The sequence below is a fragment of the Pyricularia grisea genome (assembly GCF_004355905.1).
Source record: "Pyricularia grisea strain NI907 chromosome Unknown Pyricularia_grisea_NI907_Scaffold_4, whole genome shotgun sequence".
Classification (NCBI taxonomy): Eukaryota; Fungi; Ascomycota; class Sordariomycetes; order Magnaporthales; family Pyriculariaceae; genus Pyricularia; species Pyricularia grisea.
This window is the reverse complement of record NW_022156718.1, coordinates 2,109,893-2,122,713: the sequence shown is the minus strand read 5'-3', so window position 1 is coordinate 2,122,713 and position 12,821 is coordinate 2,109,893. Positions and strand designations below refer to the sequence as shown.

Here is a 12,821-nt window from a genome sequence, read left to right as displayed (position 1 = left end):
CTGGGGAAGCCAGGCTTGTTTCAGAGTCGGGTTTAGATGGGGTCCCCACGCCGCGTTTTCGCAGGCGGGCGCCTGCCTTTTTATTGTTTGTATACGTCCTTTTCAGGTTCCCTGCATCATCGAAAAAAGCCTTCAATGCCGACGTGCTTCCGAAATGGAACTGGCTTCCGGCTCGAAAAAAAAAAAAAAAAAAAAAAAAAAAAAAAAAAAAAAAAAAAAAACCACCTCCCAGAAAAAGGGCAAAGGCCGATAAGGTTGAGTCGCGGCCTCTACCTGCCCAGGTGTACGGAGCAGAAGTTTTTCCCCCGGCTTAATGTTAAGACATACTTCGCAAGGAGCACGGCTGTGCGAAGTAACTTTCGTTGGGCACACCTGTCAACCGTGACTAGCGTCGTCCAGTCTACAGTAGCGTATTGCTTGGTCAAGTAGTAGCGATCCGTCAAATCCTTACTGACCGTTGATCGTATAGTATACTACCTACTGTATGTAAGTAATCCTCCGTAGGACAAAGTAGTCTCTGGTGCACGGTAAAATTTCGCAGGCATGTCCCTGTCCGCCGCTATTTTTAAAGTCGAAACACAGCGACGCGCGAAGGTCTCGTACACCGCATCCACATTCATCACGGTCTGTCACATTTCTGGGCGGCCTGGGCAACAGCCACACGCCATCCACCGAGTATTCAATTTTGATGCAACAAACGCCACGTTTTCTTTCTTTCTTCTGTATGATTTTATTTTAAACACCAAGGGGAAAAAAGAAGATAATGGCAGCTTGCATGGCAGAAGTTGATAAGTGGAACGCAGCCAGCGGGGGGTTTCCACCAGTATTGCAGCCGGAACCACCGGAAGATGTTGATAATACCAACTGGATTGTTACGGGTTCTTGTTCGCTCGGCTATGTACGCAGTGTACTGTACGGTATGAACCATCGAGGAAGCCGGCTCCCCACATGGGCTTATTGAGAGCTTGCTGCGTAGTAGAGGAAATCTCGGCCGATGGGGCACCGATAACCGGCCGGCTGACGAGTCGAGCCCGCCGTTACCCAGCATGATGCCAGTTACAGCACCACAAGAGATCACATCGGCAGGTATTCGGCGGTGACGGGAAATTCCCTGGTGGTGGCAATGGGGCAAAATTGGACTGTTGAACCTGAGCAATCCAATTGGTACACTACCTTTCTTTTCTCAGCCCGATCTTGTATCCAAGCTTTTACCACAATAGGTATTATCAATTTAGCCTTTCAAAAACACCTCATCAATGAATGAAAAGGGTAAAAAAGGAGCTAGGCTACTATGAGAGACTGGCCACCCTAGAACTCGGTCCAGTATCAGTTGGACGGGGAAAAGCCGTTCACAGCAACTCCACACCACCATTCAACAATCAATCAATTCTTGAACCGACGAACGCTGACTGGAGGCGCTTTTTTTGGGGTCAGGTGGTGAGGTCTGCTGCTTTCGCTTGGTATAATGTTTCGTTTCCCAAACTCGTCTCTTCACCCCTGGCTCCTGCAGTAAAGCCACTTACGCATAGTGACAAATGCCAATGGTTACTACTCCGGCTATGGGTACTGCTGGTTTTGCCGCATAGTGTGGCTTTGGGAAGACACGCAAGGATGGGATAGAAAAGCGCCAGACATATTAGCCGCCAGGCGAATCGGAGACATGAAAAATTGACTTGACTTTCCGACAAGGCTCTCAGCGACATGCAACCGATTATCAATTAGCGCTTGAGAGGATTCATGCCAGATTCACAATCTTTCCCGGGCCAGGCACCAGATTGGATTGGTGGCGGGAACACGGCCAGCAAAGATGTGCAGGAAACGGTGCAGTACGAGTGCAAGCATTGTCTGTCATACAAACATTCGGCTTCATGACTATCCGCGTTTCCTTGCCGTTTCTTACTCGACCTTAGCCATTAATTAGCTAATAACAACCTACCTAACTCACCCTTGTAAAAACATTGTGATCTTAATGAATCTTAATCCCAAAATACTCCCAAGTTATGAACAATCGGCGAACGAGAATGGCCGCACCGTTTCTTCTCAAACAATGACCAGCCAAAAAGAAGGAAAAACAGAAACAAAAGAGTAAACCTCCATGGAATTCTTGTTTTCCGCCTTTCGGACCGTGCTCACCTCTTAACCCCGGCGATAGAGCGGGTTTCTAGGGCGGGCGGGTATCGCAGATCCCAAGTTGCGGCCTTTTTTTTTTTTCTCTTTACTCCCCTTGTTCGTCCAATCGAGTCAGCTTCAAATGGATTGATAATCCGCCCGAGGGTATTCCCACCAGAACCGGCCCAGAACCTTCAATTCGATGCTCCGGTAGACCCTTTTCTTTAGCTCTAAACCAGATCAGGCGAAGATTGGAAGAGGGAGAGGAAAAAAAAGGCCCCCAATCGTACGAGCAGCTTGCAGTACCTACTACAGACAGCACCGCAACACTCCCAAAATTGGGTTACCTCCTCGTACCCGAGCCCGCATTTCTCCAGATTGGCCTGGCCCTCTTTGCCCTCACTTCTCCAACTTTTTATTCACTTTCTCCAAAATTGCCTGCCAGTTGATAATTAATTAACCCGACATTGCAGTACTAGGAGCATTTCGGTTTGTGGATATGCCGTAAGAGCTGACATCCATGGATGCATTACATTCGGTTTCGTCCCTGGCCTCTTCTTTTCGGCTCGGCAGGGCACTAATTACAGATTATATCTAATGGGCTGTAGTATTATAGAGTATACGAAGTAAGTACCTAGCAAAGGGCTAGGTATACCATACCTAGTATTAGTTTCGCGTCTTGATATTTGCGCACTGTAGAAGATGGCAGGGCCAGATCTCCTTGAGACATTAAATCATTTTAGAACTAATGTTATGATATGCTTGCTATACTAACACTGTTGTATAATGGGAGCATGTTTTTTAAAGCAGATAATGTCTTCCAGATTTGCAAGCACGGAGACTTTGTTTTTTTTTCTTTTCTTTTTTTCGGTTTGCTGTTTGCTTCTAAACCCCGGTACTGCATCGTCATCAGTGATGCCGAGTCGATGATGCCCTCTATACATGTACCTACGTGGCAGACGTTTATTACCAGACTTGCCAGAACAAACCTACCTTCAAGCGGCGTAGTAAACTTGATCAGCTGTTCGAAATTTTGCGGGACCCGGGGAGGAAGCTCCCTTGCTCTCCCTGTTCCCTGTTGCAGGATACATCGCATGCATCCACACCACATCACAATAAGGCCTCACCCCTACCTTAGAACGCACGTTCCACATCTGCACATTGGCATCCACTTTGATCGTTTGTTATTCAAGAACAGGTCTGAATGATTGGTTGTCTGTTCTTGGGTATTACTGTATGCGATGCACTCAGGTTACGACGGACCCTGGAACCTTGAACATCTGCCACCGTACACCCAATCATTATGTTCGAGTCCACCTCACACGCGCTGGGCGGTTCCTGCTTGAGCTATACTGATTCTAGAGTATTGTACAGTAAAGTACCTTTTTCGTCAGCATGGCAGGGGAAGGTGTCAGGATTTCAGAGCTGCAGCCCGGAACAAAAAGAGAAGTCAGCAGTCGACGATCTCTTTACGGTAAACATGTGCGTTTTGTCGGGAGACAACGGGAAGAAAGAAAAGACCAAAAGACCTCCCTCGCCTTGCAAACCTGGGAAATTCGATAAACCGCCGATCTTGGAACTTTTTATTTCAGCCACATCTAAGCTAGAAAACCTCGGGGCATCCTTCTCGTTTTGTGACTGGGTTGGGTCCCACAAAAGCCACAAAAGAATCGCAACTGTATTTCGGAAGAATGCCTTCTTCTAGTAAAGACTTGATTTCTTTGCTATATTAATCTCTCCCAGTTTAGTCGCATTGGCATGTACCTTGCACACTATTTCTTTTGCAACCGTTGGATTGTCAACAAAAAAAAAATATTAATACTACAGTACTGTATTTGGACCCAGGAAAAACGGGGAGAAAAAAAGGACAGACCATGGTAGCTACCCAAATCTTAACTTGCCGGGCTGACGCCCGGACTTGGTACAGTGCTTCTTTGACGGTGCGGAGATTTGAAATGCAGCGGCTCCTTTTCCATGTTACAGTGTGACTGCGGCTTGGAAATTCGTTTCCCTTTTTTGTTCCAACCTGCAGATTCCTGTCGCTTATACCGTCCGTCAGTAAGCTGGAGCTGGAGGGAAAAGAAAAATAAATCCTACGCCACTGGTCCATTCTGAGAGACATGGTCTTTCTCAACATGGCAATTTTCTTTCCCCTTCTTATTGTCTCGCGAGCGCACGACATAACCGAGAAAAGCAGACAGGGGAAAAAGCAAGCTAGCGAGACAATGGTTGTTTTGTGACGTGATGATGTGGCTCGGTTGTTTGTTTTGGAAACACCACCAGCCTCTTTTATGAAAGGTACAATCCATGTCGATACTAGACCACCCTTTCCTTTTGACAGGCAAGACGGGCTTGCATGATCACACCTTTCCCTCCTTGGAGAAGCGTGCGATCGTCATGCCCCAGATCAGCGGAAGCAAAATTCCCCCCCAGGCCACCATCACAGAAAAGACAAATAAATGTCTTTGCTACTGGCCTGTGCTTGCTGCTTGAACGGCGGTCCCTCCCTGTCTTACCCCAGGATCGGGAGTGAGCATTGACCACGAGACCCAGATATGCGAACCACGCGCCAAAGCTGCGACGCATATTGTAGTTCGTGGGCGGGTGCCTGGCAAAAGCTGGAAGTGCTGGATACCTTATCCAAAAAGTCCAGGCTCCTCCCTCGCTCTGCAATGCTCAGGCAATCTTCAATACCACTACGGTACAGAAATTTCGGGTCTTTTTGGGCATATGGGCCCCCGACAAGGAGAAGCGCCCGGAAGCGTCCCCGGGGGGCTTGGGGGCTCCATTTTGTGCTCCATCGTGGCTCCAGCAAAACGCTTTCTTTCTTCGCCTCCAGACACTGTTTGAACGCCCAGCTCAGCCACTTGGACAATGCCTGTTGCTTTATGGTACTTTATTCTCTTCAATCTTTTCATCTGTCTCAAAGCCGGCCCAGATCAACCGGGAAAAACACAAACCCTGTCTTGCAGAGTGAACCAAGAACAGCCTGCTTGTGGTGGCATCTGTCCGTCCCCCCTTACTTTCAAACCCCACTTACCCTCATGTTTTGTCACGAAACAAACCTATCTACCATAGGGTTTTGCTGTCATAGGGCGGACGTTACAATGTCAAACCGTTTGCGCACATTTGTTTGTGCCGATGCTGCCGGGTTGCAAGAGACGAGTCCAGATCCGCCCCGCCTACCGAGTTGACTCTCTGTGGATCTTGCTTCTGTTTCGGACGTGAGCCGCTTGGCTTCGGCGCCGCGGCGATGTTTATGTTGCCTTGCTTATCCCGGGATATCTTGGCCCACGCCCCGCCACCGTTGGCTCACCCACACACACCACACTTTTTTTTCTCGCTCTCTCTCTCTCTCTCTTAGAAAAAGCTCGTCGCCACAGTGCTTGTGTCTCCCCAGCCTGCATTGCCATGGTGCGATAGTAGTAGTACAGTAGAAATCCCGTCGGGGTTAGTTAATATCATCTCGCCTCCCCCTCCGTCGGACTTCTCTCCCTGGGGTCATTGTAACTAGAAAAGGTCATGATGTCGGCCACTTAGCTGCTTACACAGTTTTTGTTTCGTCATCATATCTCGGCTACCAAAAGGGATCCCTTGCCACACCTGCATGTTACTAACAAGCGAGCTCCACGGGGAGTGTGATGATCTTCTCCCGTTGTATGACATACCCGGCAAAAAGAATTCGAGAACAAAGCATTCAGCAGGTCATTTTTAATTGGAAAAAAAGTACATGAAAAAAGCACTGCACAGTAATTGTGGCCTTATCCAAAGGAGCCCAAACCCTGTCCAAACAACCCTTGCCCACCCATGAGGGTCCGCCACTATCATCCCGCCTGCATGTAATCTAGCATGGCAGCTTTCGACGCAAGGAAGAGCTTTGTTGGTGTTCGAGGAATTGGAAACCAAGCTATACCCTTCCAATTTAAAAAGATGAAAAAAAAAAGAAAGAAAAACGAGAGTTTAACCATTGGCTATTTGCTTGAGCTTCAATTGGGATGTCGTTGATGAGGTCCGTAGACCGGCTCATATGAAATGCATGCAGCCCCTTACCAATACATCATACCGGTAGGAATGTCTTGTATTCCCCTGCTGCTAGTTTCCTTTTGTTCCTTCTGTTCGGCACGATCTCAAGCCGAAAGCTGCACCTCGGTAGCTCGACGATGACATCCTCGTGCGTCCGGCGGCGGGTCACCTGCTCCTCGTGCACTCCCTACTTACCTACTGTACGGTATTTCACACACACTCTTTCCCTCTCACTCACACACCATAGCTTCGATACTCAATGCTTACCGTAAAAAGAACACCCGCCCACTCACCCATCTTTTCTCCCGTTAACCCTCCCACATTGGCCAGACGCAGAATATCATAGGCTCGGCAGTGGGACGTTGTAGCATCCACCACACCACACACAACCATTAGTGCTACAAGTCCGGGCAGACGGCTAAACCATGGAGGGAAACGATGCTGTTAGTGTGTACTGTATGTGGGAGAGAGAAGACGAACAGAGACCCCTTTTTAACCTATTCCTTTTTTGCTTCCACCGGTCCTTTCTGCGAGGCTCGCCGCAACGCCACAACTGTGCATCATTCTTTTTTTTTGTCTCCACACCAGCACGACGGAGGTTCTTCGAGGTGGTCTACCAATGGCTAGACTACCCTGTAGTGTATGTCTACACACCGGGCTCTGAAAATTCATTGGCTTGCATCGTGACCGAGATGCGGTTGCATTCTTCGGGGGCCTTGGCCGTGAAAGTTCCCCCCCCNCCCCCCCCTCCATCAAGAAAGGCAAGGGGAAGAAAAATAAAGGCATGAACTTCGTAAGGATAGATTAAACGCACGCTCATCTTTGTTCCCTGCACATGCATGCACATAATAACGTAGTGTTGGGTTACTATTTTACTCCTTGGCCGTGCAGCAACGGCATCGTAGTAAACATCCCGGAATTGGACAATCGCAAAAGAAGAACGACCGACCGGGCCAGACCACCACCCAGATGTGATACCTCCCTACCGGCACCTAAACCTGACCCAGACAAAAGTCCTGGGCTGAGGCCGCCCGGTGGGTGTGCGTTTCAGCCACTCAGGAAATATGATCATTACGCACAATGAAGGAAAGAAACGACCGCATACGAGGGGGGGAAAAGAACGCCACCACAAACCTATGAACCGGTTTCTTGGCTCCCAGAAATATAGATCCGTCGGCTTTTTTTTTCTCTCTACCAACCCCAATCGCCCGTGTACCCGAAGCTACCCGCCAAAACCGTACGATTTTCCCCTGCCTAGGGAGAAAAAAGGATTTAGTTTGTCGAGCTTGTGTCAGTCTCTTATGGTGGGTGCATCGTGACGTCGACAGGTAAGGAGTTTTGGCGCTTGATCTTTTTTTTTTTTTTAGCCAACCATCCATCCCTCCCCAACCGCTCACTTTTCTCGGCGGTGAAAGAGAAGAACCGACAAGGCGTTACGCTTGGGTATCTTAGCTCCCGCCTGGCTGCAAGCCATCTAGGCTGCATGTCTTGCATACCTTGATTTTACTTCTTTTAGGAGAACAAAACGAGCTGCTTTTCATATTTAGGATCTGCAATGCCACCAGTCCTTTTTTTTCTCTGCCGTGTTTGAGGCTCAGCGACACAGAGGGTGGCTTTTCTACATTGCTTAATCGTGGGGGTAAGCTTGGTGGCTTGGGAGGCTGTGCTTCGAGACTCGGTGAAAGTTACCATGGAAACCTGGGAAAAAGTATATGATCCAGCTAGCTTTAGATTATCAATAGTTGCTCGGCCTAACTGCCAGCGATGTCTTAAAAGTCGTATGTTTGGCGAACACCGTCGTCGCCATGTGTCAGCTACTGTACGTGATTTGAGCCTCATAACCTTAGTGCCTTCAAAGCAGACTTGACTCCATGTTTCCCTCGAACCGATCAAAGCCACGCAGGTATTTCATGCATGCCACAATTCGCCTGAGCCACTGTTGGTGCAATATTAGCAATGTTGTTCGCACAAAGGTGTGGCAATGAAGTCCCTGGAACCCGTATATTTGTGTCTGGAAGAACTCTTGCGAACATGCTGTGGTGTGTAAGTCAACACGACTGTGATGTTTACAGCAGGCAAACTTATACTTAATGACTCAGCGGCTTTTAATCCCTTATTGATCGATATATCAGCTCCTAAATAATCTTTCCATGTGTAGCCACTGCTGTAGAGCTCATTTGTCAAGGTTATGAAGAGTAGTATCTATGGATCAAAAACTTTGCTAGAAGGACATTGGTTCGCCCATGGAGGCGCTGAGAAATTGAGATTTCACAAGGTCAACATAGTGAACCACAGTTATATCCACTATGGTCACTGGTGTTAGCATTTATAATCTGTCAAGAGCTGAAAGCCCCCAAATCTATCCAAAAGAAACTATATCAAGCTGAGATCTAACGACTGAGAGAATGAATGTCCACCATCAGAAGCTCGAGTGGTGCTTTGAATTGCCTAGTACATGACTATATTTATGCAATGCCATTAGTTCGGCAGTTAAAAAGACTGGGTTGTTCAAGGACTTAATACCTACTTAGGTTTGCTCAATGTCTACATTCGATTTAATACACTGGGTCTGGATCCCATTTCTTCGTTTTATTGTCATTCTTTTTGAATACCTAAGACTGCACAGGCAAACTGATTTGGCTGACGGTACAACGGATACTTTACCTGTATCATAAGTAGCCATTTTCTCGGCCCATTCTTAAAATAATCTTTATCGTTTTATGTATTGAAAAAGAGTCTTTGTTAGTTGTTAAATAGTCTACTTACCTAGATAGCTATCTACATGGCTGCTTACTTTTTTCGCCTGTTTGATTCTCGAGCTGCTACATCTAGAATACGGGGTTACTTATAGGCCTTGCGCAATATAGCTCTATTTAGCACAATAAATCATAGTTTTACTAAACCATGGTGTCCAGAGAGACTGAAGTAGTTGCTGAGGCTGTACCGCTAACAGTGTATTGGAGTCACTGGCTACATTTGATTCATCATGGCGTCAACTTAATCAATCAATGGACAAGAACAACGATCATGAATCAAAAAGGAAGATATACAAAAAATATTAACGGTCTTGCCTCAAAGAACACACAAACCCATACATTGCTAGCCACTATAGCAAAACATAAACTCCATGATGCAATCTCAAGGATACGCCCAGTTCAGAATAGCATCAAAACTCCTCCCACAAGTGCTGCAGCACCAGCAAAAGTCCCAGCCGGCTGCGTGGCCCTCGGAAAGCCACCACCTCCAGACGAAGACGTAGTCAATGGCGTCTGGCTAGGCGTCTGAGTCGGCGTTGGAGTAGGCGTGAGTGTAGATGTAGATGTGGAAGTAGACGTGGACATAGATGTGGGGGTGGAAGTTGCCAGGGATACTTTGGTCACGGTAACCGGCAGGGCTGTAAGATCCTGGGTTACTCCGGGCGTTGTTAGCTGGAAGCCCAGTGTGCTGCCGGTCGCTGTCGTGCCCCCGAGAGAGATAGAGCTTATGGTCAGCTCGAACGAGCCGTACGACCCTTCGCACTTGGCAGTGGCTGCGCTGACTATCGAGGTGCACTGAACATGCATGAATCTGTAGAACAACAAGCCCAGGTCAGAAATGTCATGATTGGACGTATGCGATCGTCCAAGGGATTCAAAGCAGTCACAAACAAGGGGTGGTGTTGGCTTTTTCAACTTACGTCGAGTACTGGGTTCCTGTCCATGTCATCGATTCAGACGCTGGATGCATAAGTGCATAGCCTCCAGTGTAGTCCATGGTGAGAACCCTGCCCTCGCTGGCGTACTTGAGGCCAAGACTGTTCCAGTACGGAGCTGGAGCACCACTAGTGGTTGTTGCGCCCGCAACGGCGGTTTCGGTGGTGAAGGACCATGTAGTAGTGCCAGGGTTATCAATGAGCACGTTCGCTTCAAGTTTTGACGGGAAAGGGCCGCCGGGAATATCTCCGGGAAACCAGATGCTTGTAAACGCAGGCAAGGTAGTGGGAAGAGCAACCTGGGCTTGGGCGCCCATCAGGAAGCCTGCCAAAAGGATGGGAATCAACCGCATTGTAGTAGCAAACATTCTGGGGGTTTATTGTTTGATTGATCACTTGTTTATCAAAAAACCTCATACAGACCGCGGTATCGAGACCTTTAAGTAGGCCGTGACCAGGCATATCCGACGAGCCTGAAAACCCGAGCTTGACATTTCTGATGAAATGCTGTAAGACGCAATCTTACGGTATAACAAGGCGGTTTTTGATGCCTGTTTTGTTATTATGATCGAAAAGCCCGACCGACCGTTGCTGAGATTTGGGCTGACAAAGATAAATTAATGCTTTGAAGCAAAGTGGGAGAGATATTATTTGCTAAAATATACCTACATAGGCAGCTTAAGCTAAGCTTTTGCTTCATTGTTATTCAGAGCCCGGTACTCCTATTCCACAGGCTTCTCTCATGTTTGTGAGATGTATTGGGTATTACTTCTTGTCTCTTGAAAGAAAAGCAGGAAAGGGCACATTCCAGTCCAAGTTTGATTCGTAATTAGCTTGGTTCCACCTCTTCTGTGTGCATGCTGACGTGTTTTCATGCCGAATATTACGTGGGACGCCAAGCATAATCCCGACGAGGAGGTTGAAGGCTAGCCCTATTATCATAGGGGGTGATCACGGAAGAAGCCGTGGTTTCTTATATATGTTTTGCAAAGCTCACGGCAACAATAATGCGGTCTTTCTTGTCAAGGTTGAAAACTGTCCAAGGTATCTTGAGCACTTACAAGAGAGAAAAGAATATGAACGACTTAACAGAGTTTACGCTAGGCTGTTGGCAGTTGTGTAGATAGTACCCCATCGCCAAGTGGATGTTGTTGAAAATGACAAACATGCCTAATGCAACAAATACAGCTAGGATGATGTAAGTAAGCACCGATAATGGACCTGGGATCCAATCAGAGTGGCATTAATGCCGACTTGATGACACACAAATGCGAGCTTTAACCGCTGTGTTGGATCCACGTTACCCACTAATCAATAGGGGGACAGGCCCAAAAGGACCGGAACTTACCCTTTGCATTCACAAGGCATACTGGCTTCCCCCACCGCCCTTACCTCTCGGGAAGATAAACCTCACACCCAAGTAAGATGGCTGATATGCAGCTTTGCTTCTTGCTGTCTTGATTTGGAAGTAATAGACGATAGTTTTGCTCTTGCCTTCCAAGGATGTCCGTTTTCTTTATCCTTCATCATGTTGCTAATCTTTAATTGATCGCTCAAAGTCATCCTTATAAATTACACAGATTGTCCCCTGTTCCCAACCATTTTCTCCCCTCGATTTGCTGGCAAAACAACCTCCTTTTGACATTATCACAATGGACAGTCAATCACATCAGGAGCAGCGGCAACTGGTCACGGGCCACAAGCCACAGCCGCCAAATAAAAGATCCCGGCCAGGCGCCCGAGGGAAGCCAAAGACAAGAACCGGCTGCCTGACTTGCAAACAACATCGATACAAATGCGACGAGGCGCGACCAGCCTGCGGAGGCTGCGTCAAGGGTAACTGGGAGTGTGAATATCCCACCGCCGTCGTGCAGGCGCGACGACGAGCGTTCGTGCCATCCACCACTGTCACCGCGACACAACCCAGAATGCTTCCCAAGCTGAGCGAGCGGGACATGCAGTCTTTTTCCTTCTTCATAATCGCCGTGGTGCCCGGCATTGAAAACGCGCTGTCGACTCGCAGGATCACGCCGATTTTGGTCCAGACGGCCATCGCGGAGCCTTGCGTGCTACACGCGGCGCTGGCCTCGGGTCTCGCCATGCGCGACTCGTGCTGGCCGGGCGACGACCGGTCCGAGAGGGTGGAGCGGCTCGAGAGCATACTGGGACACTACAACCAGGCCATCCGGGTCATGGCTGAACTGGTGAACCAGCACGGGGACCTGGCAGCCCTGGCCAAGAGCCGACCAGACCGTCTGTTTGCTGCCATGTGGTCATGTTTGCTCATGGCAATCACCGACCACAACTGCTCGGGGCCGCTGGACATAAGTGGGCTTCCGGACAGCTCGGAGAGGACTTTGGTGCATGTGAGGGCAGTTTACGTTATGCTTCATGAGAGCTGGGCGTTATCCCCCTACGTAGAGGGCTACGGCCCTCCTGACAAGAACAGTCTAATTCAGGACCACATGATAGAGGTGGCGTCTGCGACTTTGAACTTTTTCCTCCAGACCACGTTTTACGAAGACATAGCGAAACCGGGTAATATGAGACGAGAGATGGAACTGTACATCTAGACGGGTGAATAGATCTTTGTGTAGGAACAACCTGAGGCTGTTTTGCGTTAGGACGCAAGCCAAGTATGTATCCCCAAAGGACGAGGATATCCTTTAATAAAACATAAGAGTATTGTACCAGACCGAACTTTCTATGACTAGACTTGCGGTCTAGATGTACTAGGTGATTCTGCAGTTACTATTCATGAAATAGGCAATGACTTGGCTGGATGAATTTGTTTCCGTCTCTTAGCGAGGTTGGCAAATAGAGATAGTTTTCCCACCAATCATCGAACTTGAGGATTTGATGCCTGCGAACTTTGATCTGCAGCAGCGGGTCTTGAAAGTGCGGAGAAGCGATGCACGCAGTCTGAAATTTCTTCTTGCATCTGTTTGCCAATGGCAATGCGGAGAAGAATGCGGAGACAAAGACATTTTGAAGGTCC

At 48.2% G+C, this 12,821-nt stretch overlaps 5 protein-coding genes across 5 annotated transcripts; 2 read left to right on the top strand and 3 right to left on the bottom strand.

Annotated features, from left to right (window-relative positions):
• Positions 1-3,907: 3,907 nt before the first annotated feature.
• On the bottom strand, positions 3,908-4,489 carry PgNI_07333 (uncharacterized protein; the record flags this gene model as incomplete). The annotated part of the gene is made up of 1 exon (XM_031127347.1): positions 3,908-4,489. A coding segment is annotated over one exon (582 nt), but the record flags the coding sequence as incomplete, so codon positions are not given.
• A 1,677-nt stretch (positions 4,490-6,166) lies between these two features.
• PgNI_07332 (uncharacterized protein) lies at positions 6,167-6,429 on the bottom strand (the record flags this gene model as incomplete). Its single annotated transcript, XM_031127346.1, has 2 exons — positions 6,167-6,319; positions 6,400-6,429. 2 exons carry the CDS (start codon positions 6,427-6,429, stop codon positions 6,167-6,169), a joined length of 183 nt encoding a protein of 60 aa, XP_030980847.1.
• A 161-nt stretch (positions 6,430-6,590) lies between these two features.
• PgNI_07331 (uncharacterized protein) lies at positions 6,591-6,920 on the top strand (the record flags this gene model as incomplete). Its single annotated transcript, XM_031127345.1, has 1 exon — positions 6,591-6,920. The coding sequence occupies one exon, from the start codon at positions 6,591-6,593 to the stop codon at positions 6,918-6,920; it is 330 nt and encodes a 109-aa protein (XP_030980846.1).
• Positions 6,921-9,107: 2,187 nt separating this feature from the next.
• On the bottom strand, positions 9,108-10,534 carry PgNI_07330 (uncharacterized protein). The gene is made up of 3 exons (XM_031127344.1): positions 10,493-10,534; positions 9,809-10,426; positions 9,108-9,699 (listed from the first exon to the last, which is right to left on the bottom strand). The coding sequence occupies exons 2-3, from the start codon at positions 10,189-10,191 to the stop codon at positions 9,288-9,290; spliced, it is 795 nt and encodes a 264-aa protein (XP_030980845.1). The 5' UTR covers positions 10,192-10,426; positions 10,493-10,534; the 3' UTR covers positions 9,108-9,287.
• A 941-nt stretch (positions 10,535-11,475) lies between these two features.
• Positions 11,476-12,396, top strand: PgNI_07329 (uncharacterized protein; the record flags this gene model as incomplete). Its single annotated transcript, XM_031127343.1, has 1 exon — positions 11,476-12,396. One exon carries the CDS (start codon positions 11,476-11,478, stop codon positions 12,394-12,396), a length of 921 nt encoding a protein of 306 aa, XP_030981481.1.
• Positions 12,397-12,821: the final 425 nt, after the last annotated feature.